General features: G+C 41.7%; 1 protein-coding gene across 1 annotated transcript in view; it reads left to right on the top strand.

The window, feature by feature from the left end:
- Window positions 1-1,832: 1,832 nt before the first annotated feature.
- Bcar3 (BCAR3 adaptor protein, NSP family member) overlaps window positions 1,833-26,439 on the top strand; it is a 115,052-nt gene continuing 90,445 nt past the window's right edge. The window contains exons 1-2 of the mRNA XM_027935175.2: window positions 1,833-2,029; window positions 8,494-8,821. Coding sequence (XP_027790976.1) covers window positions 8,505-8,821 — 317 coding nt within the window. The 5' untranslated portion in view covers window positions 1,833-2,029; window positions 8,494-8,504. The remainder of the gene's footprint in view (window positions 2,030-8,493; window positions 8,822-26,439) is intronic.

Genomic DNA, 26,439 nt, shown 5'->3' with positions numbered 1-26,439 from the left:
AATTTTTAAACTGGAAAGGAAGGATGGAGCAGGGCATTGTTAGACTACTTATGCTTCAGTGTTACAAATTCAATTTCTAGACTGACAAATTGGTGGTATGAGTTCTTTTTGTTTTGTGTGTATGTGTGTTTGTGTGGGTCTTTTGTTTTTGTAGCTGTTCAATGAAAATAAGAAGGTGGGCTGGGGTTGTAGCTCAGTGGTACAGCCCTTGCCTGCACCACATAAAAATAAATAAATAAAAATAGAGATATTGTGTCCATCTACAACTAAAAAAAAAAAAAATTAAAAAAAGAGAAAAAGAAAATCAGAAAGTACAACCTAAGTTTTTACATAGTCTGACTAGCCAAAAAGAGTATTCCACTTCAAGGTCTGGAAGTAGGGTTTATAAAGCTTTTTCTCAGACATTCACCTATTAAAAAAAAAACTGTCACATGGAATGAAAGAGATTGGTTAGAAAGTTTTATAGACTTTTTGGTGCTGAACTATGACATGAGCCTTATAGATTGTAAAATAGAGATAGTACTAATGTACAGAACTAAACTTTATTTACCATTAAATTCTGTGAAGTTTCAGTTATCAAAAATAAACAAATATGAAATGTAATGTTTCAGATTGCAAGCTAATATGTAATATATTGTTTGTAAGATACTCTTGTCTAATATTAACTAGTGGTATTTTGATTTGTACAGTCATAATTTGTTAAAATGACTTCATTTTAACATCCACTGATGTAGATTAATGATGTAAGCTCAGATTTAAAGAATGTGGGGAAATGGTGCATGTAATACTTTTCCAAGAATTGGGAGTTCAGTATGTCAAAAAGAGTAATTTAATGTTTGATTGCCAAGAAATGGGTTTTCTCAAAGTCCATTGCCGGCAATGGACAAGCCTGATAACACTGGCCACTGGCACAAGAGCATTACCATATACCTTATTAATGGTAAAGTGAATAACTTTGAAATAAAGCTTTAGAGAAGCATTAAAGGGGGGGGGGGGCTGAGGATGTGATTCAGTGGTTAAGCACCCCTGGGATCAATCGTGTGTGTGTGTGTGTGTGTGTGTATGAAAGTGTTACATTTTACCTTTTGCACTTAGATATAAAAGCCACCTGAAATTGATTTGGGGACATTCGGTGTGAGGTAGGCATCAAAATTCATGCCCCATATCTGAACATTCATTTGACCCAGCATCATTTACCGGAAATACAGACTGTACTGTTCCCAAATGTACCAAAGCAACACCTCAAACATAAATCTAAATGACCATGGAGAGTGTAGATCTGTTTCTGGACCTGGCCTGTGGTCCTTTTTTCTATCCTTGCACTGTTTCTATGGTTTTAGAATAGGTCTTGATATCAAACAGTATGAGTCATTCAGTGGGTTCCAATTTTTCATCCCCTAAAACAGCTAATACTGAAGTACTGCCTTCACCTTCTACTTTGCTTTCAATATGTCCATGCAAGTGTGATTGATTGCCTGTTCCCGTAGCTTGTTCATTGTGGTTTCCTTGTTCTTTGTCCTATCAAAGCCCTTTAATTGAAAGCCAGCCAGGTGTTTACAGACAAGCGAAGGAGATCTTCTGGGTAATTAAATTATTCGGGAAGGGGGAGGAGGAAATTAGATGAGGTTGTCCTCTTCAGAAGGATTCAGTAAGGAAGCAGTCGGTCTACGCTTGGGGACTGGCTTGTCCAGGAGATTGGAAGTCAAACTTTAAAATCCGGGCAGAAGGAGGGCCAGGCTAGATCTCCAAATGTAAATGTCCCCCAGGGTTCCACAAGGCCGCGCAAATCGGCTCGCCGGGGTGTGGCCGCGAAGCCGCAAATCACCAGTTGAGGGCCAGAGTGCGCTGCACACTCAGAGCGGTGCCTGCTGTTGCCGCGGTCGGAGCTACTGCCATAGGCACCCGCGAGCGGCGCCCAGGCTACTCGGCCGGCGCGCGGCGCAGACCATGAGCGGCCCCTGCTCCGGGAGTAACCGCGGTGCGGGGTCGGCTGCGCAGCCCCTCTGAGCCCCAGCCCTAGAGCCCGGAGGTGAGTCTGCGCGATGCCCCCAGAGCCCTCAGGGGTGCAGATCTTCCCGGAGCTCCTGGGCTTCCCCTGGCCCCAAAGAGAACGAGCTAGGAAGTTTGTTGGGGAAAGTTGGACTTTGGAAAAAGTGGAGCCGGAGCTTGTTGTTTTTCCCCAGCAGAGTTGGCGTTGGGGGTAGGGGGTGGCTGAAGTGGGGATCCGGGACCTCCGAACGCGCTGAGCTCCCGACACGCTGCTGCTGTAGCCCGCGGCGGGAAGAGCTCGGCCAAGTGCGCCGAGCATCTCTGCTCCTTTGCTTCTGTGCCGCTTCTTCCCCGGAGCTGGCCTTGCCGGACCCTCTCCCGCTCTGCCCAAGGCCGGCTGGGGTGAGGGAGGTGCGAGGGCCCAGAGAGCTCCGCGGGAAGTCCAAGGTTTGGAGGAGGCAAGTTTCCCCACTAATCTCTTGGAAAGTTTGCAAAGGAAGCTGAGGAGCCTGCACTGTAACTGACAACATCTCCCTCCCTCTCTCTTTGTTGAGAAAGAATGAATAGTTGGTTGTGTCGCGCCCTCCGCGTTGGGGAGGGGAAGGCACAGGGAAGGGGGACGATGAGCACTTGAGAGAGCTTCCCATCGCAGCCCATCTTTCATTACCCACCTAAGCTGCTACCTCTCAAAAACAATCGATCAGCTGTAGACCTTGGTCGGAGGCAGTGGAGAGGGCGCCAAAGCTGCTGGCGAGACGCGTGTTCTGCGGGACCTTGGTGATTGGGGATTGGAGGCGGGCGGAAAAACTCCTGATTTGGTGTTAATTTGCTTGAAGCAAGGTGCAGGGGGAAAACCCGTTTGTCCAACCCCTTGTGTGCATTTGCTTAAAGCCATTAGCTGAAATGGAAAGTAGAACTGTGCCTTCAGAGATTCTTTTAAACATTGACTCTTATCTTCCAAGGCTACACCGACCTCCACACGGAAAATACATCGGTGGGGGGAAGGTCAATTTAATCTCCCTGGGAGTTGCCAGGGACTGAGAAGAGATCTAAGTGGAAGGGGAAGACTTAGATGCTGGGGGCGGGGCGGGGCGGGGCAGATCTCCGGGCCCAAGTGCGAAGAGGCTGCCCAGTTACTCAAAGGAAAACCTACGGGGCAAAGCGGTTTTGCTCGGCTGTGCCAGGGGCCCTACGTAAAAACCTTGCCCTGCCAAGCGCTCGCTCACCGCCCAACTCCAATTTTCTCTAAACTGCTGCTCGGTAACCTCACATTTCCAGGGTGACTAACAGAGATCTCAATCTTCTATTCATATATATAGAAAGAACTGCTTGTCAAATGGGTGCAAATCTTAAGGACCTTATCATGTAAATCCTGTGCTGTGTTATTTGAAATACAATCCAAATCCATGGAAGAAATATTCATATTTTAATCATTTGGTTAGACTTAATAAGTTTACTTCAAATATAAAGGATACTCTTAATTCCTAAATCCAAGCAAATTTCATTCTAAGTGGATAAGCCAATTTTATTTGTGGGGTTGTTCTATCCCCTCTCCTTGTTTGAATCTGCAGAAAAGAATTTTAAAACTGCAGATCCAATTATGAATTCTCTGTCATAGTCATAGTGGGGCAGCTGAGGTGGTGACTTTTCCACAGTTTAAAATATGATAGAAAGTCCTTAAGGTCCCCATCAGGTAACTATCTATGAATTTAACTTGAAAATAGCCAATTCAGAATTGAGACAAAAACCCAAACAAGTGGGCTGCTTATCTCTGCAAGATCATGGGTTTCTTTGAGACATCATTATAAAGCAAGTGAGTTGGGGCCTGTTAAGCATTTCAGAGCAGATCCGCTGACTAAGGCCAGGAAGGCAGAATGTGCTTTAGTGTTTGTCAGTCTACCCTTGTCCTTAACTAATACTTTCATATCAGAGTCTTTGACCTTTGAATATTTCAAATATATTCAAGATGCACACTGAACTGAGTGGGGACACTGTGTGTGTTTATGTGCCCAGTAGAAAGAGGTCAAGTCAGAAGGCCAAAGTCTGTCCCAGGCTTCTTTCAAAGCCTGGATATGACTTACTTGGTGTGCCTTTTTGGGTGTCCATGTTCACGCCTTGGTGTGTTTATATTTGTTGTTCTAGGTTTAAGCATCTCCCTGCTTACCCTTCTCAGCTTCGGGGATTCATTTGCAAATGTCCACCACAGTAGGGGTACAGTGAACTAGCAAAACAGAAATGGCTCTGCCCTGGCCCAAAGGACACCTGCTATTTATTTTTTAAAAATATTTTTTATGTATTTTTTTTAGTTGTAGATGAACACACAGTATCTTTATTTATTTTTATGTGGTGCTGGGGATCAAACTCAGTGCCTCACGCATGCAAGGCAAGCGCTTTACCACTGAGCTACAGCCTCAGCCCCCAAGACCTGCTATTTATTGAGTGCTTGTCAAGGGCTTCACGTGCATGATCACATGTAATTTTCACAACAATCCCATGAGATAGGTATTATTAACTCATTTTACAAATGAGAAAGTGTCAGACACTTTGAATGATTTGTCCCAGGCCATATAGCTAGTAAGATGGAGGCAGAGTAGAGGCTTGAACCTGTAAATATCCAGCTCCAAAACCTAGATTCTAACTCATACCACTTTAACTTTTAAAGGTCAAATAGTACATAGGAAGTAGATAGTGACTAAGGACAGCAAGACAGAAACATCTCTAAGGAGAGAAAACATGGAAGCCATAGCCTGGAGCCTCTATCATATTGTTCTAGCTGTTTCTTCCTATCTCAAGGCCTGTGTATTTGCTGGCTACCTGGAACTTCTTTTCATGACAGGTTTCTTCTCTTTTTTTCAGGTCTCATATTATTGTTACTCTTCAGAAAGTCCTTCCCAGATCACTCTAATGTAAAGTAACCCTTCACCCTAACCATTGTCTTCTATCATGTCATCTTGTTATATATTCTTTAGAGCGCTTATAACTTGGATATTACTTTTTTAAAAAAAAATATTTTAAATATTGGTTTACTTTTCTTATCTGTTTTGTTTGTACTCCCCCATCACGATACAGGCTACCCCAGAGCAGGATGCTATCTAATATATCCTCAGCCATGGTATACTGTGAAGCCTCAGAGAAAATATGTCCAATAAATATTTATTTCCCTTATCTGGAAAAATGAACTGAGAACTACCAACATTTATGGCCATTATGTATTGTCTGCTTCCTCTGTATAGTATTGACTTGGTGAAGATGGACTATATCTATCTGTTTTGACACTGTCCCCAACACCTAGCAGAGTGAGTTGCATAGGAGGCCCTCCATAAACATGTATGTCGAATGAATGGTTCTTCTGTTGATTCTTTTGATTCTGTTACCCAGGAAGATGATTCTGAGTGTAAGTTGCTCTGTACCAAAGAGACTCCCGGATCAAGTGGTTCTCCATCCTGACTCTACACTGGACAATACCAAGGAGCTTTAAAAAGACTGAAGCATCCTACCCACAGAGATTCTGATTTAATGAAATCCGCTCTGGGGTGTGGCTTGGGTGTTGAGATTTTAAGTTTCCCCCAGGATTCTTATGCACAGCCAGGTTGAGAACTACCATTTTGTTTTCAGAACTCATTCCATGCTGTGGTCTTAAAAGGCTCGAAACAGCCATGGTGAGAGAGAGAGAGGATGTAATTCATGGATATTGTATGGTTCCTGATAGTTTAAGAGGTACTTTCATGTCTGTTATCACAGCTGATAATGATAAGATCAAGGATCTAATTTCTTGTTATTTCCCTTTCTGTTGATAATTCTTAAAAATCTGCCTCTGCCCTCTCTTCTAACTGCACATACCAGTATTTAGCCTCCTCTACACTGAACCATCCCCTGGCACTTGACACACAACAGTTCCAGTAGTGAGCTGCATATCGTCCTCCTGCAGGAGTCCCCTTCTAAAACTAGTTGGCATGTTGTACCTTTTCCTATGATTGTGGCCCGCTTCCTCCTAGCCAGAAGCTTCATGCTCCTGATATCTCTTTACTGTGTCCTTCCTTTCCCTTTCGCAGGTCACTACCCCAGGTCAGAGTTCTTCATCAGTCCTCTATGGGTTACTGCCATTCGCAGGAGCAGCCTCCCTGGAACTCTTACCTCTTCCCACTAAAATTACCGGTTACTTACTTGGGTACAGACTAGAATCTGATCCTTCTAGGTCTTCCCTAAGACTTAGTCAAGTCCAGACACTTTAGCAGAACCTTCCAGACTTCATGGTCTTCTCCTCAGCTATCTATCTTCCAAGAAATGCTGCTTCACTTCTCAACTCAAGCCACACCACATGACTTGCAGTGTGCTGGGCCTGTGGGGTCACTTTCCAAGCCTTCCCTACAAATATCAACCTTTCAAAATGCTTAGTCTCTATGGTTGCCCTCTCTGAGATCCTCCTGGAGTCTTTTTGTGAAAATTATTTGTTGTTAACCCTTCTAGTTATCTAGGGTTGCTGTTTATGAGTTCTGTCTTCTCATAGAAGTTCATAGTCATAGGGTTGGAACTGAGGCGTCTTTGTTTCTTTGAGTGTCTTATATGGAATAGGTACTTAAATGTTTTTTGAATTAAAGGTAGGAAAGGAGGGTATTAACAACCTTTGTCATCAGAGAATAAGTTTAAGGTGTAAGTAACTTGCAGAAGGGCATTTTAGAGCATTTTAGCTCCATCTTGAAATCTAGATCAGTTTTGATTGTGCAGAGAGGAAACAGGCTGCTCTCAGAGGCTCTGGGGCCGGGATAACTTTTGCCCTCTATACTGTCTTAGAAATAGACCTAATCGACAGCATGGCCCTTTGCACATAAAGAGGTTTTGTAGGGTGCTACTGACATCTTCCCCAGGTTCTTTGAAATGATCCAGACCCATGAAATAGGAAGATGCTGATAACTTGAGCAGTCAAGAGTTCATGGCTGTGTGGGGGGAATCCTAGTTGGTTTACATCGCTGGTGGTCAGGGGCTGGGAAATTTGGTTTCTTTTTTTAATAACAATGATTAACATTAAGCAAATGCTGACAGTGTGCCAGGTACTAGCCAGAGCTGGGAGGGGCCCTCATGACACTCCTCCCTATTGTTCTGTGCTCACTGTGAGCCAGGCCTTCTGTGTGGTCCCAGTTGAACATGGAACAGACAAGCTTCAGAAATATTAGATGTGGCAAAAAATGGATAGGATTAGGATTATATTCCTTAACTAAAGAGTCCTTCTACCCAGCCCTAGCACTTGTGAATTTCTCTCTGTTTCATGCAGAAGCAGTGGATCATGTGTGGTTTTTCCTCCTCCTCCTTCTTCCTCTTCTTCTTCCTCCTCTTCTTCTTGTTCTCCTCCTCTTCCTCCTCCTCCTCTTTTTTTGCAAAGGGTTGTTCTCACCAGCCATGGGTGCAGGCAGCACATTAGCTCAGCTGCCCTGCTGTGTGTGGTTTGCAGACCAGAGTCTCATAACTAGTGCAAGACAGCCTCTGGAGCCTTCTATCTCCAGAGGACAGCCCTGTTTTTATTGAGGCTCCTCTTTATTTTCCTCTGTATGTTGGCCTTAAATTGTCTTATATGATTTGGCTCAGGTCAAAACCATAGTTTGTTTGAAGGGGGATTAGGAACATGGATTCTGCTCAAGGTGAATGTTTCTACAAGTGGCCGCAGCTGGGAATGATTGTTGGAACAACTGCAACCTATGTGTCACTTTTTCTTTCCATGCTCCATATGTCCCACTCCCATTTTTATTTCCTTCTGCCCCTTCCCTCTTTGTTCTTCCCTGAGTTTGCAGGTACCCATGGGCATTGCTTAACCCTGCTGGTGGCAGACAGGTTCCTGACCCCTGAGGGGGGACAGTGTGCATGCAGCCACCATCGAAGTGGCTTTCCACCACAGCTGAGCCCACTGATATATGGAAGAGCGGCCCACCTCTTCACCCCTGACCCTGGCCTGTCTTCATTAATTAGAGTACATTGATTTATTTATAAGCATCAGGTCTTGCCAGAAAAAAAAACTCTGCCCTGGGTAGCTCAACAGAGGGGTTCTTCTGGCACTAAAGACATTCTAGCAGCTAAAGAATTCCAATAATCTCCGCCTGTTCTTATCATTACAGGGTGGTGGACATATGTGAACCAATTATCTAACAATTTATAACATTTCTCTGATGTGTTTATTACTGAAACCATTTCCTAATAGCCTTTTTTGATTAGTTGTGCTTTTCCATCTGCCCCAGTCATCTGAAATAATAAAATGGCTCATGGACCTTTAACAATTCTGAGATGTGTTTTTCCCTTTTGCTTTTGTTGTGAATCTAGGTGAATTTCTCTGTAGGATCCTAAAGGAGGGAATGAGTGTAAGCATCCCTTTTTATTAGGCTCCACCAGTAGTGCCATTAAATGTGGTTTGTCTTTTAACACTCTTGAGAATTTTCTTTGGTTATGTGGCATAATGCAAATAGGAAGTCAGCCCTTGTGAATAAATCAGCTTTATTCTTTACTCTCTTTCCTTCTTAGGGTTGAGAATCATGGCTGCAGGAAAATTTGCAAGCCTTCCCAGAAACATGCCAGTGAATCACCAGTTCCCCCTCGCCTCCTCCATGGACCTTCTGAGCAGCAAGTCCCCTCTCGCTGAGCATCGCACTGATGCCTATCAAGACGTGTCTATACACGGCACCCTTCCACGGAAGAAAAAGGGCCCTCCTCCCCTCAGATCCTGTGACAGCATCAGTCTCATGGGCACCCTTCCCCACTCCAAATCCCCACGGCAGAGCTCGCCCCTGACCCAGGATGCCATCCAGGAAAATCTGCTGCACGACTGGAAAAGTGAAAAATTCACCTTCAGGTAACGTCTCTAATTTCATGGGTAAAAATTAATAAACAACTTTTTAAAAGTTATTTTATTAGGGAAAATGCCAAACAGATACTGCGTTAAGAAAATAACTAACTCCCATGGAGCCCTCACCCTGCTTCAGCAGTTAGAAACACATAACTAGTCCTGTTTTGTCTGTTTCCACCTATTTTCTCTCCTCTGTTGGTGGTGGTATTATTATTATTATTATTATCACTATTATTACCATTATTATTTCGTGGTTCTGGTGATGGAACACAGGGCCTCACACATGGTAGGCAAGAGAGCTACTACTAAGCTATATACCCAGCCCCTCTTTAAATTTTATTTTGAGACAGGAGTTTGCTAAGTTGCATAGGCTGGCTTTGAAGTTGTGATCCTCCTGCCTCAGGCTCCCAAATAGCTGTCTTGGTATTCTTTTGAAACAAATCTCATTTACAGATATACTTATTTTATCTGTGAATATTTTGGTATATTTGTTTCAAAGATAAGGACTCTTATTTATAAAGTGTATATAACCACAATATTAAAAAAGAACTGTTGCATCTAAAAAAATAACTATTTCTTAATATCATCTGATAATTGAGAGTATTTTAAAATCTAACTTTCTATATCATTAGTCCCTTAAAAGAAAGTATACTTTTTTAATCAAATTATCAGATTCTGAACTACATCCATTCAATTTTTGGGGGTGGAGGTACTGGGGATTGAATGCAAGGGCATTCTATCACTGAGCTACATCCCTCCCCGCCCCCCCCCCCTTTTTTTTTTTAATTTTGAGACAGGCTCCTGCTAAGTTGCCCAGGCTGGGCTTGAACTTGTGATCCTTCTGCCTCAGCCTCCCAAGTAGCTGAGAGTGCAGATGTATCAACTACACCTGCTACATCCATTCAATTCTACAGAGATGCCAGGGTGTCTATAAATTAGGACCTGTATCTCCTAATGTGTAGTTGTCAGCATGTTGAAATAAAATTTTGTGTGGAGGTAGCATCAAGTCAGCTTCAGAATACTATAGAACAAGAAATGATTTCTCCTTGCCCATGCCAGGGATCTGAGTAAATAAGCCTTATAATAATAAATGCTGCTTCTCTGGGTTTGTACCAAGCCCTGGCTGTGATTGGTTTCTGCTTGTTGGAGCTAGTTTGAAAACTCCGCACTCCTTTTCCTGTTGAAGAAGATCAGCAACTTGTGATGCTATCAGTAAAGAATGGGGTTGGTTCTTCTGTCATCTCTCCTTTTGTCCAGCCTTGTAGCAAAGAAAGCCACTTTGATCTTGGCTTATTTTTTGGATCAATATCTACATATTGGATTAATTAGAGTACCTTGTGCTCTAATTAATTGTACTCACCTGTATTAATTAGAGTACATTGGTTTTATATGCTCCAAGGTTTCACCAGAAAAATTCCACCTAATCCCTCTGTCTAAAGCAAAGAGCTGATCCAACATTGAAGAAATCCTAGCAGCCAGATTATTACAGTAATCTGCTTTTGCCCTTTCTCAGGGTAGGAAAAAATATGTGACCTGTTAGTACAATCGTGCATCTGAAGCAGGGATTTCTCAGAGCTTGTATTGCAGTGAGAATATAGAACATAGATTCAAATAAATAAATAAGAAAACTGAGGTTTGCAGTAAATGCTATGGAAGAAATCAGTTAATATCCTGGAGATTTATTGGGCAAGAGATTTGTTGTTGTTGTTGTTATTGTTTTGTTTTGGTGAAGTGAACAGGTCTCTGAGATGGTGATTAAGCTAAGACTTACATAATGAAAGAAGGCAACCAGGAGCCTCTCAGGCTATTCCAGGATAGGAAAATCCAGGGCAAAGCACTAAAGAGGGGAACAAATGGTGGCATGTTTGAAAACCCCCAAAGTTGGGCTGGGGATGTGGCTCAAGCGGTAGCGCACTCGCCTGGCATGCGTGCGGCCTGGGTTCGACCCTCAGCACCACATACCAACAAAGATGTTGTGTCCGCCGCCGAGAACTAAAAAATAAATATTAAAAAAAAAAAAAAAAAAATGAAAACCCCCAAAGAAAGGTGTGACTGTAATTGGAGTATAGCAAGTTGAGGGGAGAATAGTATAGATGTTGGTAGAGAGCTAGACAAGAGATCAGAATTGGCTTTAGTTTCATAATTGCAGTCGGATAAAAAGCAAATAACTGGAAGTCCAGATATTCTTTGTAGATAGCACTAAAGAGCCCAGAAATATCTCTGCTGCCATATCAGAAGATTCCCCAGGATATCCTGGGGGTTAGAGAGCCCTGGACATGCTCTGCAAAATGTAGGTGGGTGACTTCCCAGCTCAGAGAGCTAGCGGACAACAGCTTGGTGATGAAATAGGTAAATACAGAGGTGCATAGTTGTACAACTTCTGTTAATATTACATCATTGGCGCTCAGTAGGCAAGATGAAGAAAGTAAGCAGCAAAAACAACTTTTGGCCTGCCCCAAACCAGCACCAATGCCAGGCCACACGATGCAGAGCCAGAACCCTGGCTGTTTGTTGCATGGACCACTTTGTATTTATTAACCTAAACTCCTAATTGAGCTAAATAGCTGTCATGTACCAGGCACAGACAGTTCACAACTCACTCCCTGAAGTTCTGAGGTCCCTCCCGGCTGGGTGCCCACTCTCTAAGGGGGAAATCATACAGAGGCAGGCCACTGTGGGGGAAGTGACAATGGAGTCACCCTTCCTATCTTGAGGAAGTTCTTCGTAAACACCCAAGGTCCAAGCTGCCAACGTGCCAAGAGTTCAAAGCTTTTTGCTTTAAAAGCTGACTTGGACAGAGGTCAGATCTCTGGAAGAGATCTTACAGGAGAGCAGCACAAGTCCCGAGTTTGAAGTCCAGGCAGTGGAGTCTTAACAAGTATTACTGGCTTAGGGTTTGTTTTTGATTCAGAGATATGTTAATCCAGATTCACATCTTTTTTATCCTTAACTTAAAAATATCTTATTGTTTAAGATGCATACAGGAAGTAACAAAGTCATATTCTTCAAAATCTATGCTGAGTGAGAAGCTAGAGGTTGTGTGTCAAAGGATCACAAAGTCCTACCCTCATGGTCTTATTTTAAATATATTTATTTTCCTAACATGTTTTTTTTTTTTTTTTTTTTTAAATCTCTCAGGCCCTCCTGATTTTAAGGAGTTCAAAGTACCTTATAATCCTTTTGTTCATGTTTTGTGGTACTGGGGATTGAATACAAGTGCTCCACAACTGAGCTACATCCCCAGCACTAAATCTTTTATTAAGAGACACAGTCTCACCAAGCCTCAACCTCCTGCTTCAACCTCCAGAGTAGCTAGGATTATGGGTGTGTACCACTAAATCCACCTTTTTCTGTCTTTCCCGCCCCTTTAAATATCCCTAATAAGATTGTAAGATGCCTCAGTTCCTTTTTGGAATAGCTATTATACAAAAAAAAAAAAAAAAAAAGCTTTTGTATGTGAAAAGCTAGAGACAAACAACATGAATGAGAACTCAAGGCTCTGGAGAGGGAGGTTTTGCCTAAGGTGTCACAACCGAAATTCAGTGAAAGAGAAACAGAACATTTATAACTAATTCAACCCTCACAGCTTAAAGGAGCTGGGGGAACACCAGCTACCCTATGTTCCAGCTCACATAATACTCTTCTCTTTTCATAGTAAATTCAGGGTTTAATTTCAATTGACACTGACTTTCCAGGTGTCAAATATGAAGACCTTCCATTTCATCATTTTTGGTGTTAGCATGATCATGGCGGGGTCATCTTGGACAACCCAGACCCCTCTTTTCACTACACTCAGAAGGAAACCATCCAGACAAGAACCTCTTTGTCTTTGAGTCTCCCCTTATCCACATTTTTTTCCCAAGGTTTCAGTTACCTTGAATCAATTGCTATCTGAATCTATTAAATGGAAAATTCCAGAAATAACTCATAAGTTTTAAATTATGCCCATTCTGATTAGCATGAAGAAAATTTGCTACACTCTCTCCCTTCCACTTGGGACACAAATCATCTCTTTATCCAGGGTATACATGCTATATACATTATCCACCTGTTAGTACTTAGTAGCTACCTTGACTGTCATAGTATGGTAGTGCTTGTGTTCAAGTAACCCTTACTTTTCTTTTCTTTCTTTTGGAGTGGGGGTACCAGGGATTGAACTCAGAGTCCCTCAATCACTGAGGCACATCCCCAGTCCTATTTTGTATTTTATTTAGAGACAATGTCTCACTGAGTTGCTTAACAAACCTCGCTTTTCCTAAGGCTGGCTCTGAACTCAGCATTCTCCTGCCTCAGCCTCCCAAGCCACTGGGATTACAGGTGTGCGCCACCACACCTAGCTAACTATTTTCTTAATGGCCCCAAAGTGCAAGAGTAGCAATGATGACAATTCAGATATGCCAAAGAGAAGTCGTGAAGTGCTTCTTTTAAGTGAAAAAATAAAAGTTTTTGACTTAATAAGGAAAGAAATATGCCAAGGTTTCAAATACATTGAGTATATTATTGTACTTATTTTATTATGTTAATCTCAGTCTAATTTACAAATTAAACTTATCATATGTATATATAGGAAAAAAAAAACAGTATTCAAAGTGTTTTGTACTGTGTTTTTAGGTATCCATGGGGGCATAAGGGCTTGACAACAGTATTCTGACTTGTTGCAAGTTTGCTATTTTCCAAACAACTATGTGTAGCTTATTAATCATTAAAAAAAACACCTTTATTATTGCATATGAATTAAACATACCGCCTGTTGAGAGGCCCCAGGCAAAGCAGAGGAAGCTCCCCTTTTTTTTTTATTGTTTTTAGTCGTAAATGGACACAATGTCTTTATTTATTTATTTTTATGTGGTGCTGAGGATTGAACCCAGAGCCTCATGCATATGAAGCAAGCGCTCTACCGCTGAGCTACAACCCCAGCCCGGAAGCTCCCCTTTGACCTGAAAGTCTGCATTAAGTTGTCATCCATATGTGTCATATCCTCCCAAATTTTTAGTATCTCTTCCATTTTGTGGTTTAAATTTTTCTTTTCCTCCCCCCTCCCTTCTTTTTCTCTCTTTTTATTTTTTTAGGATTGGGGCTTGAATTCAGGGCCTCACAATTCTAGGCAAGCACTCTATCACTGAACTACATCCCAGCCTCTTTATCAAATTAATTTTTTTAAAAAAATATTTTTATTAGTTGTTGATGGACCTTTATTTTATTTATTTATATGTGGTGCTGAGAATCAAAGCTATGGGGCTGGGGTTGTGGCTCAGTGGTAGAGCACTCGCCTGGCACATGTGAGGCCCTGGGTTCGATCCTCAGCACCACCTAAAAATAAATAAATAAAATAAAGATATTGTGCCCAACTACAACTAAAAAAATAAATAAATATTAAAAAAAAAAGAATCAAACACAGTGCCTAACACATGCTAGGCAAGTGCTCTACCACTGAGCCACAACCACAGCCCCTCAAAAATTAATTTTGAGACGGGGTCTTGCTAAGTTGCTGAGGCTGGTCTGAAACTTGCAATAGATCCCCTGCCTCAGCCTCCCAACTGGGATTACAGGCATGTGCCACAGTGTCTGGCTTAGTTTTAAAATCTCTTATAGGATATGTTCATAAGTTATCTTCTTTGAACATCAGTAACCTTGTGTAAGACATGGTGGATTTCATCATCATTGTCATTTATAGTTGGCAAAATGGGTTCAGGGGCTGTTGAGATACCCAAGATCAGACCTTGGTGGATGACTGAGGTAGGATTAGAACCCAGAGACTACGATAGGGCCTTCCCCAGATGCTGTGCTTCACGACTTCCCAAGAATGTTAGTGCCAGTTGGGCATCCTCTGAGCTATTTTCTTGCAGGCAAGGGGTCCGTCTTCTGTCTGAACTCAGCACCTCAGACACGCACTTTGGGGAGAACGGAGTCTTGGTTGCCAGAAGTCAGGCAGAAGCCAGTCTTTTTCAGAGACTATATCTCTTGGCTTTCTTGTTGTCTTGGCTGCCCTTGGATGTACTTGTGGTTTTGAAAGGTGGCCAAAGCCAGAAGCCAGGGAGCTCTTAAACCTGCTGCTTGATGTCACAGAAGGAGCCTTTGTTAAAAGCAGAGTCAGGTTTGTCCGAGAGGCCTGCCGACAGGATTTCCTCCTGACATTAGCGTTGTTCGACTGCTGTCCCTTTGATTCATTTATCTTCAAGGATGGATTTGTATTTGAATCTGGGCCTTTCCTTGGGCTGAGAGGGGACCGGTTCCTGTTGGGATGTCTGTGTTGCCTGGATGGTTGACAGATCAGCGCTTGGAGACTATTCAGGTCCTTTTCCTGCCTGTGGGTATGTGGAGGCATGCATTCCTGGGAACAGCTGCGAGGGCCTAATTCCTCTGCCTCTTGTGCTGTGGGAGCATGTGTCGGGACAATGTGGTGTTTCATTAGTTTGCATGAGGGGAGCTGACTGACTAGTCACAAGTGTTGTAACTGACAGTGGCCAGAAAGTCTGCAGAATTATCCCTAGTGAAAATCCGGTGCACTTTCCCAGGCAGTAAGTAAACCACTGTGTCTCAGCGTCAGATCTTTAAAGTTGAAGCCAAGGTGTAAGGCACAGGATGTATGCCTGGCTTTTCTCTAAAACCCTGATTTAAAGACCTGACTCCAGGCTGTGCCAGTGCTCTTGAAAAACTGTTTCAGTTGTTTCTGTTTAGAACCACCATGCTCCATCACTTCTGTTTCTCCTTAACAAAGCAAGATGTTGCCCCAGACATGAAAATAAACCAGTCTTTCACTCAAAGTTCATCAGAAGGATCAGTAATGTGAATGTCCACATGCAAATATCTGTAGTTTATTTATATGTGGTCATGTCTGCTGTCTGCAGATTGCAAGCTTTTCATGTGCAGAGGAAATACTTAAGAGTTTTAAAACATCTATTTAACAGAAGAATAGATTCTGTTTAACAGAAAGTGTACTTATTGGGTTGATAGGGTGATGATGACTTTTTAATAGCTCCAAGTTCAAGAGGATCTCTAGAAATTCGTGTAGTCCATGGTTGAATTTTTATTGTTTAAATTGCAAGTTGAGTTGACTGACATTTTCAAATGCCCCTTGGTGTTTGAATGCAGCTGTTGTGGATGGGTCAGTGAATTCCTAGGAATGGTATACGTCCTGGCCCTGATGGCCTCTGGTGTCCTGAGGCCAGGAGCAGCTGGGTCAGAGGTGAACTCAGCCCCTGCATCATGTGCTGCTCCTGGCTGGAAGGTGCCCAGAGAATGGAGACTTCCTGCAGGTCTCCAGCTGTCTGATGGTAGTCCCAAATCCTGTACTGACAAGGATGATTTGAACTGAAAGCTGGGATCTGCACATTCTCAGCTGTTATCTGGGGAAAACTAGAGGATTTAAAAAAAACTGATTACAAACCACAACCAAAAATGCTGTTGGAGAATTACACAATGCAGTCCTTATTGAGTTCAACATCTCCCCCCGCCCCAGGACAGACCTGATTTAACTCATGTTTTTTGGGAGGGCTCCCTCCTGCCATTTGGGAAGGGGGAGATTTTTAGACTTCTGAGGTGGTCAGACCCTTCAGTGTATATGTTAAAGAACATTGTAAACAGAAGGAGCTATGTAGTTATAAATTATTACTCATGTTCTTGTCACATGTGAATCTGGGAGCCACCTTATCCCAGCCAGGAGACACAAACTAGAGAAGTCCTAGTCGCTATTGCTGATTGAAAAGAGACCATCATGAAGGGTCATGATGGACCATCATGAAGGATCCAGACTGGGTGACCAGACCAGCCTGAGCCACATAGCCAAAACACCCTCAGGTCACAGTTAGGTTTGATGCAGAATGTCCAGCTTTCTCTTCTTAGAGGTCCCCAAAGATAAGAGTGGATGTTCTTATTTAGAGGATTGTGCTGCTATTTACAAGTAATAGAGGTCTGAGAAATCTTCTGTAATTGCTCCAGATTTTATGCAGCCTGGACTATCTGTAGTTGTAGATTTACCTGCAAATATAAGATCAAAGGTAACATGACTTCTGCAGAGGGAAGAAAACCCGTGAAACAGGTAATTCAGAGGTCTCAGTTCAGACCACTGTTTCTGCCACTTATAAAGTGTCGTGACTAGAGCAAATTCTAAACTATAAAATGGAGTTGAAATAACTCCCTCGAGAAGTTTTAGTGACCATCACTAACTATGATGGTCTCACTGAAAGTCAGTGCTCTGTCTTTCATTACCTGAACCTGATTCGCCTCCTAGGAGTCTGCATTGAGCAGGCATGTGCCTGCTCTTAGCTCCTAGGAGATCACCAGCCATTTATTGCTCTGCTACTTAATTCTGCTTGGACCCCTAACCCTGAAGGTCAGTGAAGCCTTTGCTGGCATATTGATGCAGCTGTGACTATCAAAGAAAGCTGCTATTGACCTTGATGCTGATTCTAGCAGCTAGACCTGGTGTACATTATTGTGACCTTGGGTACATTATTTTACCTGTTTGAATCCCCCATGTCCTCCAAGGCTCAAAGGATCAGATACAATCACAGGTAAAGATGCCTCCCCCAGAAGCTGGTGTGGAGGAGGAACTCAGACTGATTGGTTTCCTTCCTTCCTTCCTTCCTCCTGGGAGGCAGAAACTGGGAGGCTCCTAATCCTCCTTTGTAACCTGAGCTCACGTTCAATGCCTGCAGCTTCCACAGCAGAAAAGTTTCCCACATGTTGATGGAATCTGGCTGGAATCCCTTTATCTGGGTCTGCCCTAAAGCAATGGCCAACACTCACAGTGTATGGGTATAAGAACCACACAGGGGCATGGGGTGCCTCAATATCATCACATCATTGTATTAATATGCAGAACAGAGCCTCTCTGTCTTCAATGGACTGGTCCCTGCCTGATATTCTTGTACTTAATCTCAGTGTCTTTGCTCTTCATTCTTTGATGCGTTTTTATTAAGTTTACCATATTTTACTGCATAATGGTTGCCACCGAATGCATGAGTATTCTGTGCATCCTAATCTTATACCAAAGACAGTTTAATAATAAATGATTTTTAAGTAATACCAGCATGTTGTTTTTTTTAAAAAGCTTCACGTAATGGTTGTGCCTTACTTTTCGGGGGAAGGTGTACTGGGGTTTGAACCCAGGGGTACTTTACCACTGAGCCACATCCCCAACCCTTCTTATTTTTTATTTTGAAACAGGGTCTTGCTAAATTGCTGAGGGTCTTACTAAACTGCTGACGTTGGCTTCAAACTTTGTGATTCTCCTGCCTCCATCTCCCAAGTTGCTGGGATTATAAGTGTGTTCCACCACATCTGGACCCCCCACTCTTTTGCAAAAAAGGGAGGACACATAAAATCTGTGATGATTATGTGGTGAAATGCAGTATTTTGTGCTAGGCATTGTGCTTGATACCAGGTACCCAGTGGAGAATGAAATAGATGTGGCCCCTGTCCTTAGAAAGCTCCCAGTTTAGGGGGCCCTGGAACAATTGCATCAATCAGTACCTAAGTACAAAATGAAGAAACGTGAGGAAGAGGCTATCAGAGGCCCCTGACTCATTTGGATTAGTAGAGGGAGGGCCTCTCTGAGGGAGAGGACATTTGAAGATTTAATATACAAAGAGAAAATAAAACATTTCAATAACAGTTATATGTTTCTACATATTGACATAATATCTTTGAAATAGTAGATTAAATAAAATATATTATTAAATTAACTTCACCTATTTCTTTATTTAATTGGCTACCAGAAAATTTAAAATTATCTATGAGGCTCATGTCATCCTTCTGTTGGATGTACTAGTCTAGGCCTTGGTAAACAATTTAGATTTTCTATGTAGGTTAAAGGAAATCTCTAAAGGGTCTTAAGCAGGAGATGGCATGATTAGATTGAGGTTTTAGAAAACTGGTCTGTCTATGTAGGACTGGCTGATGGGGAAGAGGGTCTGGAGGGGGCATAGGGAACAGGTTGGAGGGTGGCAGAGAAGACAAAGTAGGTGGATTCAAGATATGTTTTGCAGGTAGAGTTTACCAAATGTCCTGAGGGTTGGAGAAAATTAGGTGTGGCTCTGGCAGCTAGGCATATGGGGTGGGGCCCCTGAGATGGGGAGTTTGGGAGAGTAACAAGGACTTATTAGTTTGGTTGGTTGCTTTTCCTTGGGGGAGGGGGTGATGGCAAATTGCTGAGAATGAAGACTTCTGTATGGAGTGGGGCAAGTCTGAGATGCACGTGTGTCTCAGTGGAGGTCCGGATCAGACAGGCAGTTGGCATGAGGAGCCTGGAGCTCTGGAAAGAGATCTGGTCTAAAAAGTAAAAGTTAGGAATCTACATAGAAATGAAATGAAAGCCATGCAAATGGATGCTGTCACCAAGGGAGAAACCTCAGTAAAGAGAAGGGAAGAGACCCTGGGATCAGCAGAGGAGGTTGAGGAGTTTGGGAATAGAAAGGAAGCAGGATCTGGATAAGACTGATATTCAGAGGAAGAGAGAGAGAGAGTGTTTGAGACAGGGTCAGGCCTTGAACTCCTGTGTTCAACTAGTTTTCCCACTTTAGCCTCCTAAGTAGCTGGGACTACAGGTGCACACCATGGTGTCCCACTGGAAGTTTATTTTTTAGGATGATAGACAAAATTCAGTAGGAAAAGATCTAATTTTTTAAGCTTATAATAAAACAAAGCACAGTTTTTCGTTCTTTTATAAACAAACACTTTTTAGTTGATTAAAGTAGACATTTCCCAGGCCAGCCATCAGCATGATCATTATACTTCTCTAACGGTGCCAGCCATTCCTGACATCGTTGCAGACAGAGGAGGTATATGGACATGTGCGGTTGGCAATGAGCTTTTGCTTGAGGGGTAATAGCTGCTTTTCCAAGGTTTAGGTGGGCAGCCGCTTGGGGGACAGGTGTCTGCCCTCGTAGGCAGATTAAGGGCATGTGTTCTTTTATCTGGTTGGCTAAAGTCCTTCCTCTGAGAGGCCTTGAGAATATAACCCAAGAACTGAGCACTTTTATTCTGCCTTTGAATAGTTGAGAAGAAACCTTTACACACACACTCTTTTGGAAGCGGGTGGGGAAAAGTTGGGGGCAGGGTGGCTGGGGCTGGTGGGAGTGGAGGAAGGGTAGATAGATACCAGCCAAACAAAGCATCTACTTTTATCAGAAGTGCTGTGTTTGGGCTTAGACAGCCTGAAGCCCGATGATTCCCTGATGCCAGAACCTCTGTGCCTGCCAAGAGACATACTGGCCTTGATACAGTTTTTTCTTGTTTTTATCCAATTCAATTTGACGGACTGCTGCCAAGTTAAGATTTCAACAGTGGCCTTTAGCTTAATGCTGTCACTAGACTTCTGCTGAGCACAGGTTAACCCATGACGGGGTTGTTTTTGTCAACCAGAACCACTTTGTATCAGTCTTGATTCCTGGGTAGACTCATCAGAGTGTAACCTGCAAGAGATGCAAGATATTTAAATGGTGTTGTTTTAACATGATTAGGCAGTTTCCTTAATTGCTGCTCTCTTACTGTTGCTCAGGAGCATATCAGGGAGGCACTGCTGTATTTTCAGGTGAGATAGAGACTGACTCATAGAAGAGAAAGAAGCAGGAGTTTTAGAAGTAACCAGGTGTCAGAATCTCTGCTTGCCTCAGGAGGGAAGTGTGTCCTCATCTTTAGCCTACTTTGGACAGTAAGAAGGGATATTCCTAAAGATTAGTCCCATGGCCTCAGGCTCCAAAAGAGAAATGCAATGCAGGACAACCAAAACCAAACTTTGACCCTAGTTTCAAAGGAGGAAGAGGCCTGTGACCTTTTAGGTAGCTTTTCAGTTGAAGGATATGTATGAAAGATCACTTCCAGCCTGGACCTACTCATTTAAAGGGTCCCCCAATGTGGTGTGATGAGCCAGGGCCACTTGATATATTCATTTATTAGTAATGTGGAGCACAGACTGTGTGCCAGGATTTGTTCCACATGCTAGAGATTTAGGTAGAGGGGCCTGGTCTGTCTTTAAAGAGTTCATGGTTCTTGAAGAAAGTGATGTCCATTTTGAATCATCTGACCTTACCAGCACTATTTTTGCTACTGACCTAACTTCCAACCACAGGCTAGCCCTTTGTATCCCTCCACGAATTTGATAAGCAGCTCTGCTCTTCTTGACCTGTGACCTTAACATCTTTACAGGTATCATGATCTTTTTGTCCTCAACTTGGTGATTGGAGGTGGTACCTTCTAGACAACCCTTCCCTCAGGGCCTGCCTCCTCTGTACCACCACTTCCTCTATGCTGTCCTGACCTTGGACCCAGACCCAGAAAGGGTCAGGTCATGCAACCAAGGACCACATCAGAGGGTGGCTCTGGACTGTAAAAGAAACAGTGCAGAGTGAGCAGAGGATTGCAAAAATGCCAAGGGTAACAAAAAGGGCTTTCAGAAGATATGTTTGGAACAATAAGACCAAAGAGAGGAGGATGTGAGAGAACCCAACTGCTGGGCTTCTGTTCGGCTTGCATTTTTTCCTGTTCAGAAGTCAAAAAAAATGACTTCTCTGATTGGAAAGGGTAGGACAAATGTGAAGAAAGAATTGCTGGCCTGGAATAGATGAGGCCATGATAAGAGTCATGAATGCCACCAAATAAAATGAAGCCCCAAAGCCCAAGAAGACTGATGGGGCACGAGGCTGAGGCCATGAAACCAGCACTGTCATCTTGGAGTAATAGTGGCACAACAACAAAGAGCTACAGGGAAAATGCAGGTGGTTAAGTATTTTAACTTTTTCCAAAGGAGGTGGGTAGATTAAATTAATCTGCAAAATGATAGGCTTGACACTGACTTCAGGAAATATTCTAAAATGGGTTATTAGGACAATGACTTTGGAATTACTTGGTAAAGGAGGCAGCCACCGTTAGTAGCTAGTAGGGCTTTGCTAAGAGCAGGTCATGCCTGATTAGCTTTTCTTCCTGGGCTTCAATGGTTGGAATCAGAGGTATATGTGTGAATGTCAATCATTGGTGACGTACATCTTTGGGATGAGAGAGAGTCAGGCTCCAGTACAGCATGTGAAGTGTGCTGGAGGCTGTGTCCTTATCCCCATTACAGTCAATTTCAAAAAATCATTTAGACAAATTTAAAAAAATACTATATAATTTTTTAAAGAATCATTTAGACAATATCACTGGAATAGAGATCAAGTGGGCAGATGATATGAATCTTAGAGGAGTAACTAATATGTTAGAATGACTGATGTGAAGTACAAAAGACTTAGTGGTATTTTGAAACAAAATAAACCAATTTATGTTTATTATTATTTTGAAATTTGTCTCTTCTCTATTTCTCATTTTATTAATTTTTTGCAATGGTGGGAGTTGAACCCAGGTCCTCACTTATGCTAGGCAAGTGCTCTACAATGAGCTACATCCTCAGCCCAACACAACAACTTAAATGGGCAAAGCTTTATAGGGAGAGACAAAGACTTGCACTAATGTCCAAAAACATTAATTACAAAGTGAAAATATGGGGTTTGGTTTAGGAACCACGCATGAAAAAATATTCCAGGATTTGGATAGATGCAGCCTCAGAATGAGTCAGCAGCATGCTACTACCATTATCAAAGCAGATAATGTGATTGTAGGAGCATTAATTGAAGTTTAATATTTAGGTGAAGGGAGGTGGTCACACGTGGCTGCCCAGATTACATCTGGTGAATTGTTTTAGCTTTGACATCAGAAATGCAAGATGAATCCTCCACTGCAGAGCAATGAGCTTCTGTCTGGACCTCTCTCTGCTATAAAGCAGATCTCTTGATTTAATCATTAAGGAATATCCCTGACGTTCTTTTGCATTTGTAATGAGGTACTTCTCATGTCATGTGTTAACCCTGGGAGGAGAATATTTAAAAAAGCACTAGCCTTAATTCTGCGAGCTACTGTGAAGCATAATTTAACAAGTAAGACAAATAAATGAGTTGTGAGATATGGAAGAATGAATCTCATTTATTTTGCAAGGTGCTTTTACAAAAAATACTTTCATAGGTTGTACATCTAGGAGTGTTATATTCCTTGTGTTTAAAGCCCTCCCCCACTTTTAAAATCAGCAAAGGCAAATTAAAAAAAAAATATTTTCCTGTCTACAGTAAGAAAGAAATTCTTTATTAGGAACTTAATGTGAATCCCAGTATCTGTAGATAATCTGTTAGTCTGAGCAACTGGTTGATATTTTCTCCAAGATGTCGTTATTCTGCTCACAAAGCCAGCCCTGTTTTAAGCATCTTTTTTTTTTTTTTTTTTTCCTAATAAGCAGATGGAAATGACCCTGTGGTAAACTCGCTGTCCTCTTGGCTATCTCCCTGATGAACTTCCTCTCTGGCATCTCAATGTCCAGAGAGATTAGTTTTCAGCAGCAACAGCCAGACTGTCGGTGTCACCTTGAAAGTATCTGGTCCGAGGGACTGGGGAGCCAGGCACTGCCCAGGCAGCAATGATGTTCTGTTGCTGGGGGAGTTCTGTTTGAGGCCATCACAGTAGAGTCACAGACTGTGGCTAAATGATCTCCTTAGTGAGGAGGCCCAGGGGTCCAAGAACAACATTTTCCTCCCTCCCTGCAACATTATTCTTCCCTTAGTGAACCTGTGGAGTGTGCTTCAGGAGAAGGGGAGGAGTCTAGGTCTTCTGCACATTGGAGAATGAACACACATTCATTCAAACCAACATTTATTGAGCAACTGTGCCCTGGAGATGCAAAAGTAATAAAATATGGACCCTGTATCCTGTGAGCTGTTAGTCCAGTAAGGGAGTAAGGCAGAACACACATGTAGATCGAATTACAGTGGTTCGTTATCATAAAGTTTTATAATTCTTAGGAAAAGAGCACAAAGGAAATATTCTTTTCTTTTTCTTTTTATTATTTTGGTATCGGGAATTGAACCCCCAGGGGTGCTTTACCACTGAGTCACATCCCCAGCCCTTTTTATTTTGAGACTGGGTCTTGCTAGGTTGCTGAGGCTGGTCTTAAACTTGCAATCCTCCTGTCTCAGCCTCCTGAGTTGCTGGAATTTCAGGTGAACTCCACTGTGCCTGGAAGGAGATATTATTCTATGAGTTGTATTTTGGGGCTGGGGGTTGGAAAAGAGTGGTCCCAGAAGGTGAGAACAAATGATAAGATGGGGACTCTAAGCCTGTTGGTTAGGGAATACCATAGTTTGGATTTGTTGGAATGTAAGAAGATGAGGCTGGTGAAAGGGCAAGATATTATCTAATAAAATATAAAACGCTACTCTATCCTACACTTTTAAAATCAGCAAAGGCAAATTACATGATTATAATTATGTATATATAGTTATATATAATTCTATTATAATAGAAAGAATATTGTCCAGTAGACAAAAAAAATCTTAAGTTTAAAGCCTGTTGTTGTCTTTTCCTTCCCTCCGTTCTTCCATCTCCTTTCTTCCCAGAGAAAGATTCTGAGATGTTGATGAGCTTCATGCTGGAGAACAGGGGAAAGGCTCTAAATTCTAAAGCCATATCCACCAGCAAATGCACCGAAGCCACTAGGTTGCCTATGGAGGGCAGACTTTCTCCCACTTGTTGGGTTTTGCCTTTCCTGATTGTGTGACATATCCTGGCACACGGATTGGTTAGAAATGATAGACTAGTAGACCCCAAAGTTGCAGTGTGGTTCCTCCTTGGCCCCACGACTTCAGGTAACTAGACTCAGCCTACTGACCACACTTGGTTCAAGTTTTCTGGTATTGCGTTTCATTTACGTATTCTAGGAATGAATTGGTGGGCAATGAATAAACACCCATAAAGCAAGAACTCCATCCTGGACTTCTAAGCCTTCTGGTCCCTGCCCTCAGTAAGATGTAACCCCGAGATTTTTGCCTAATGCTTTCATATCCAGGAGCCTTGCTCTTCTTGTCATTATTTGTGAGTCAGGACGGTTTTGTTCTCCCCTTGGCATCTCTTACATTTTTGTATATTTTGCTCATTTAACTGTAGTGGAGACCTGCAGGACAGTGGTAAGTAAACGCAGTTACAATGGGCATCCTTGTCTTGTTTCTGTTTGATTGATGGGTCAATTGACTGATTTTACTAACGAGTCTAATATTTCACCATTAAGATCAGCGCTTGCTGAGGTTTTTGGTAGATATCCTTTGTCGGGATAAAGAAGTTCTCTTCTATTTCTAATTTAAGCTTACCTCAGGGATCATGAGAAGATGATTTTTTAAAAATGTTTTTTCACTCATCAGTTAGATACCCAAAGTTTTATTTTTTATCTTTAATCTGTGAATGTGGAGACTCATAGATTTTTCTCATGTTAAGTTGATTCTGTTCCTGAAGCAGACCTAATTTGATTTGGATATATATATTCTTATGTATTTGGGGTTTGCTTTGTCAGTGTTTTGATCATTTTTTTCATATCTGCTCACATGTGAGATTAGCCACACACTTTTCCTTCCTTTCACTGATTTTGCTTTTAGTTCTAGAATTATGTCTTCTTTTTCAAGTCTCTGGAGGCATTTCTATGTTTGTTTGTTTTTTAATATTTTTTAGTTGTAGATGAACACAATACCTTTATTTTATTTTTGTTTATTTTTTTATGTGGTGCTGAGGATTGAACCCCATGCCTCACACATACTAGGTGAGCACTCTACCACTGAGCCACAACCCCAGCCCTGTTTTTATGTTTTTTTAAGTAATAAATAACAAGGTTTGGCAGAACTTGCCAAATGTTAAAAACCATCAAGGCCTCAAGTTTTCTTTATGGAAAGATATCAAACTACCGATTCAATTTATTTTACTGGTTGGAAGACTGTTTTGATTTTCTGTTTCTTTCTTTTTTTTTTTTTTTTTTTCCTTCAACTTTGTTCATTTTTTCCTAAGCTAATTTGTTAACATACCATGTTCATAGCATTCATGCCCCTTTTTCATTTCCATAGTTTTTTGCCACCCCACCGATTATGTCTATCAGAGGTTTATTTTATTAGACTTTCTGAAGAACCAGGCTTTGATTACTGGTTCTCTGTGATATCCTTGTTTGTAATTTGATTTCTGCTCAGTTTTTCTCTCCACTGTTCTATTTTCTTTATGTTTATTCTGTAGTCTCAGCTTAAACTGAACCCTTAATTAATTTCCAGGCTTTCTTTTCTAAAAACAAGCATTTAAAGCTGTATAGTTCCTTCAAAGTACTACTTTAACTGGGTTCTGCTCATGCTGTATTCTATATTCTAAAAATCTGTCTTGTAATTATGAGTTTAACCTAGTTATAGTTATTGTGTTTAGTAATGTATTTGGGTTTGTACCTGCCTGTTATTCTGTAATTCTATACTATTTGTACATTTTTTTTAAATATGGGGGTTTTGCTACTGTCTCATTTTGAATTGTCTTTTTTGAAATATTCTATTTTTGTTCATTTAGTGGTTACTTTAAAAAATACCTTTATATTGCTTCATAAAACACAAAGTAAATAATACCTTTTCTTCTTTTTGATCAACATAAGAGCCTCAGAACACTAGTCACCTTCTTCTTGACTTTAATACTATTCTACTATATTTTAGTCTGATTTTTAAAACAATTTTTAAGTGTCTTAAAATATATATTTTATGTTAGCCATTTTTACTTTATTCAATATTAAAATAACTTTTAACTGATACATAAAAATT

Source organism: Marmota flaviventris, chromosome 10 (assembly GCF_047511675.1).
Source record: "Marmota flaviventris isolate mMarFla1 chromosome 10, mMarFla1.hap1, whole genome shotgun sequence".
NCBI classification, from domain to species: Eukaryota; Metazoa; Chordata; class Mammalia; order Rodentia; family Sciuridae; genus Marmota; species Marmota flaviventris.
The sequence above is the reverse complement of the archived record's forward strand: the minus strand, read 5'-3'. Positions and strand labels throughout refer to the sequence as shown.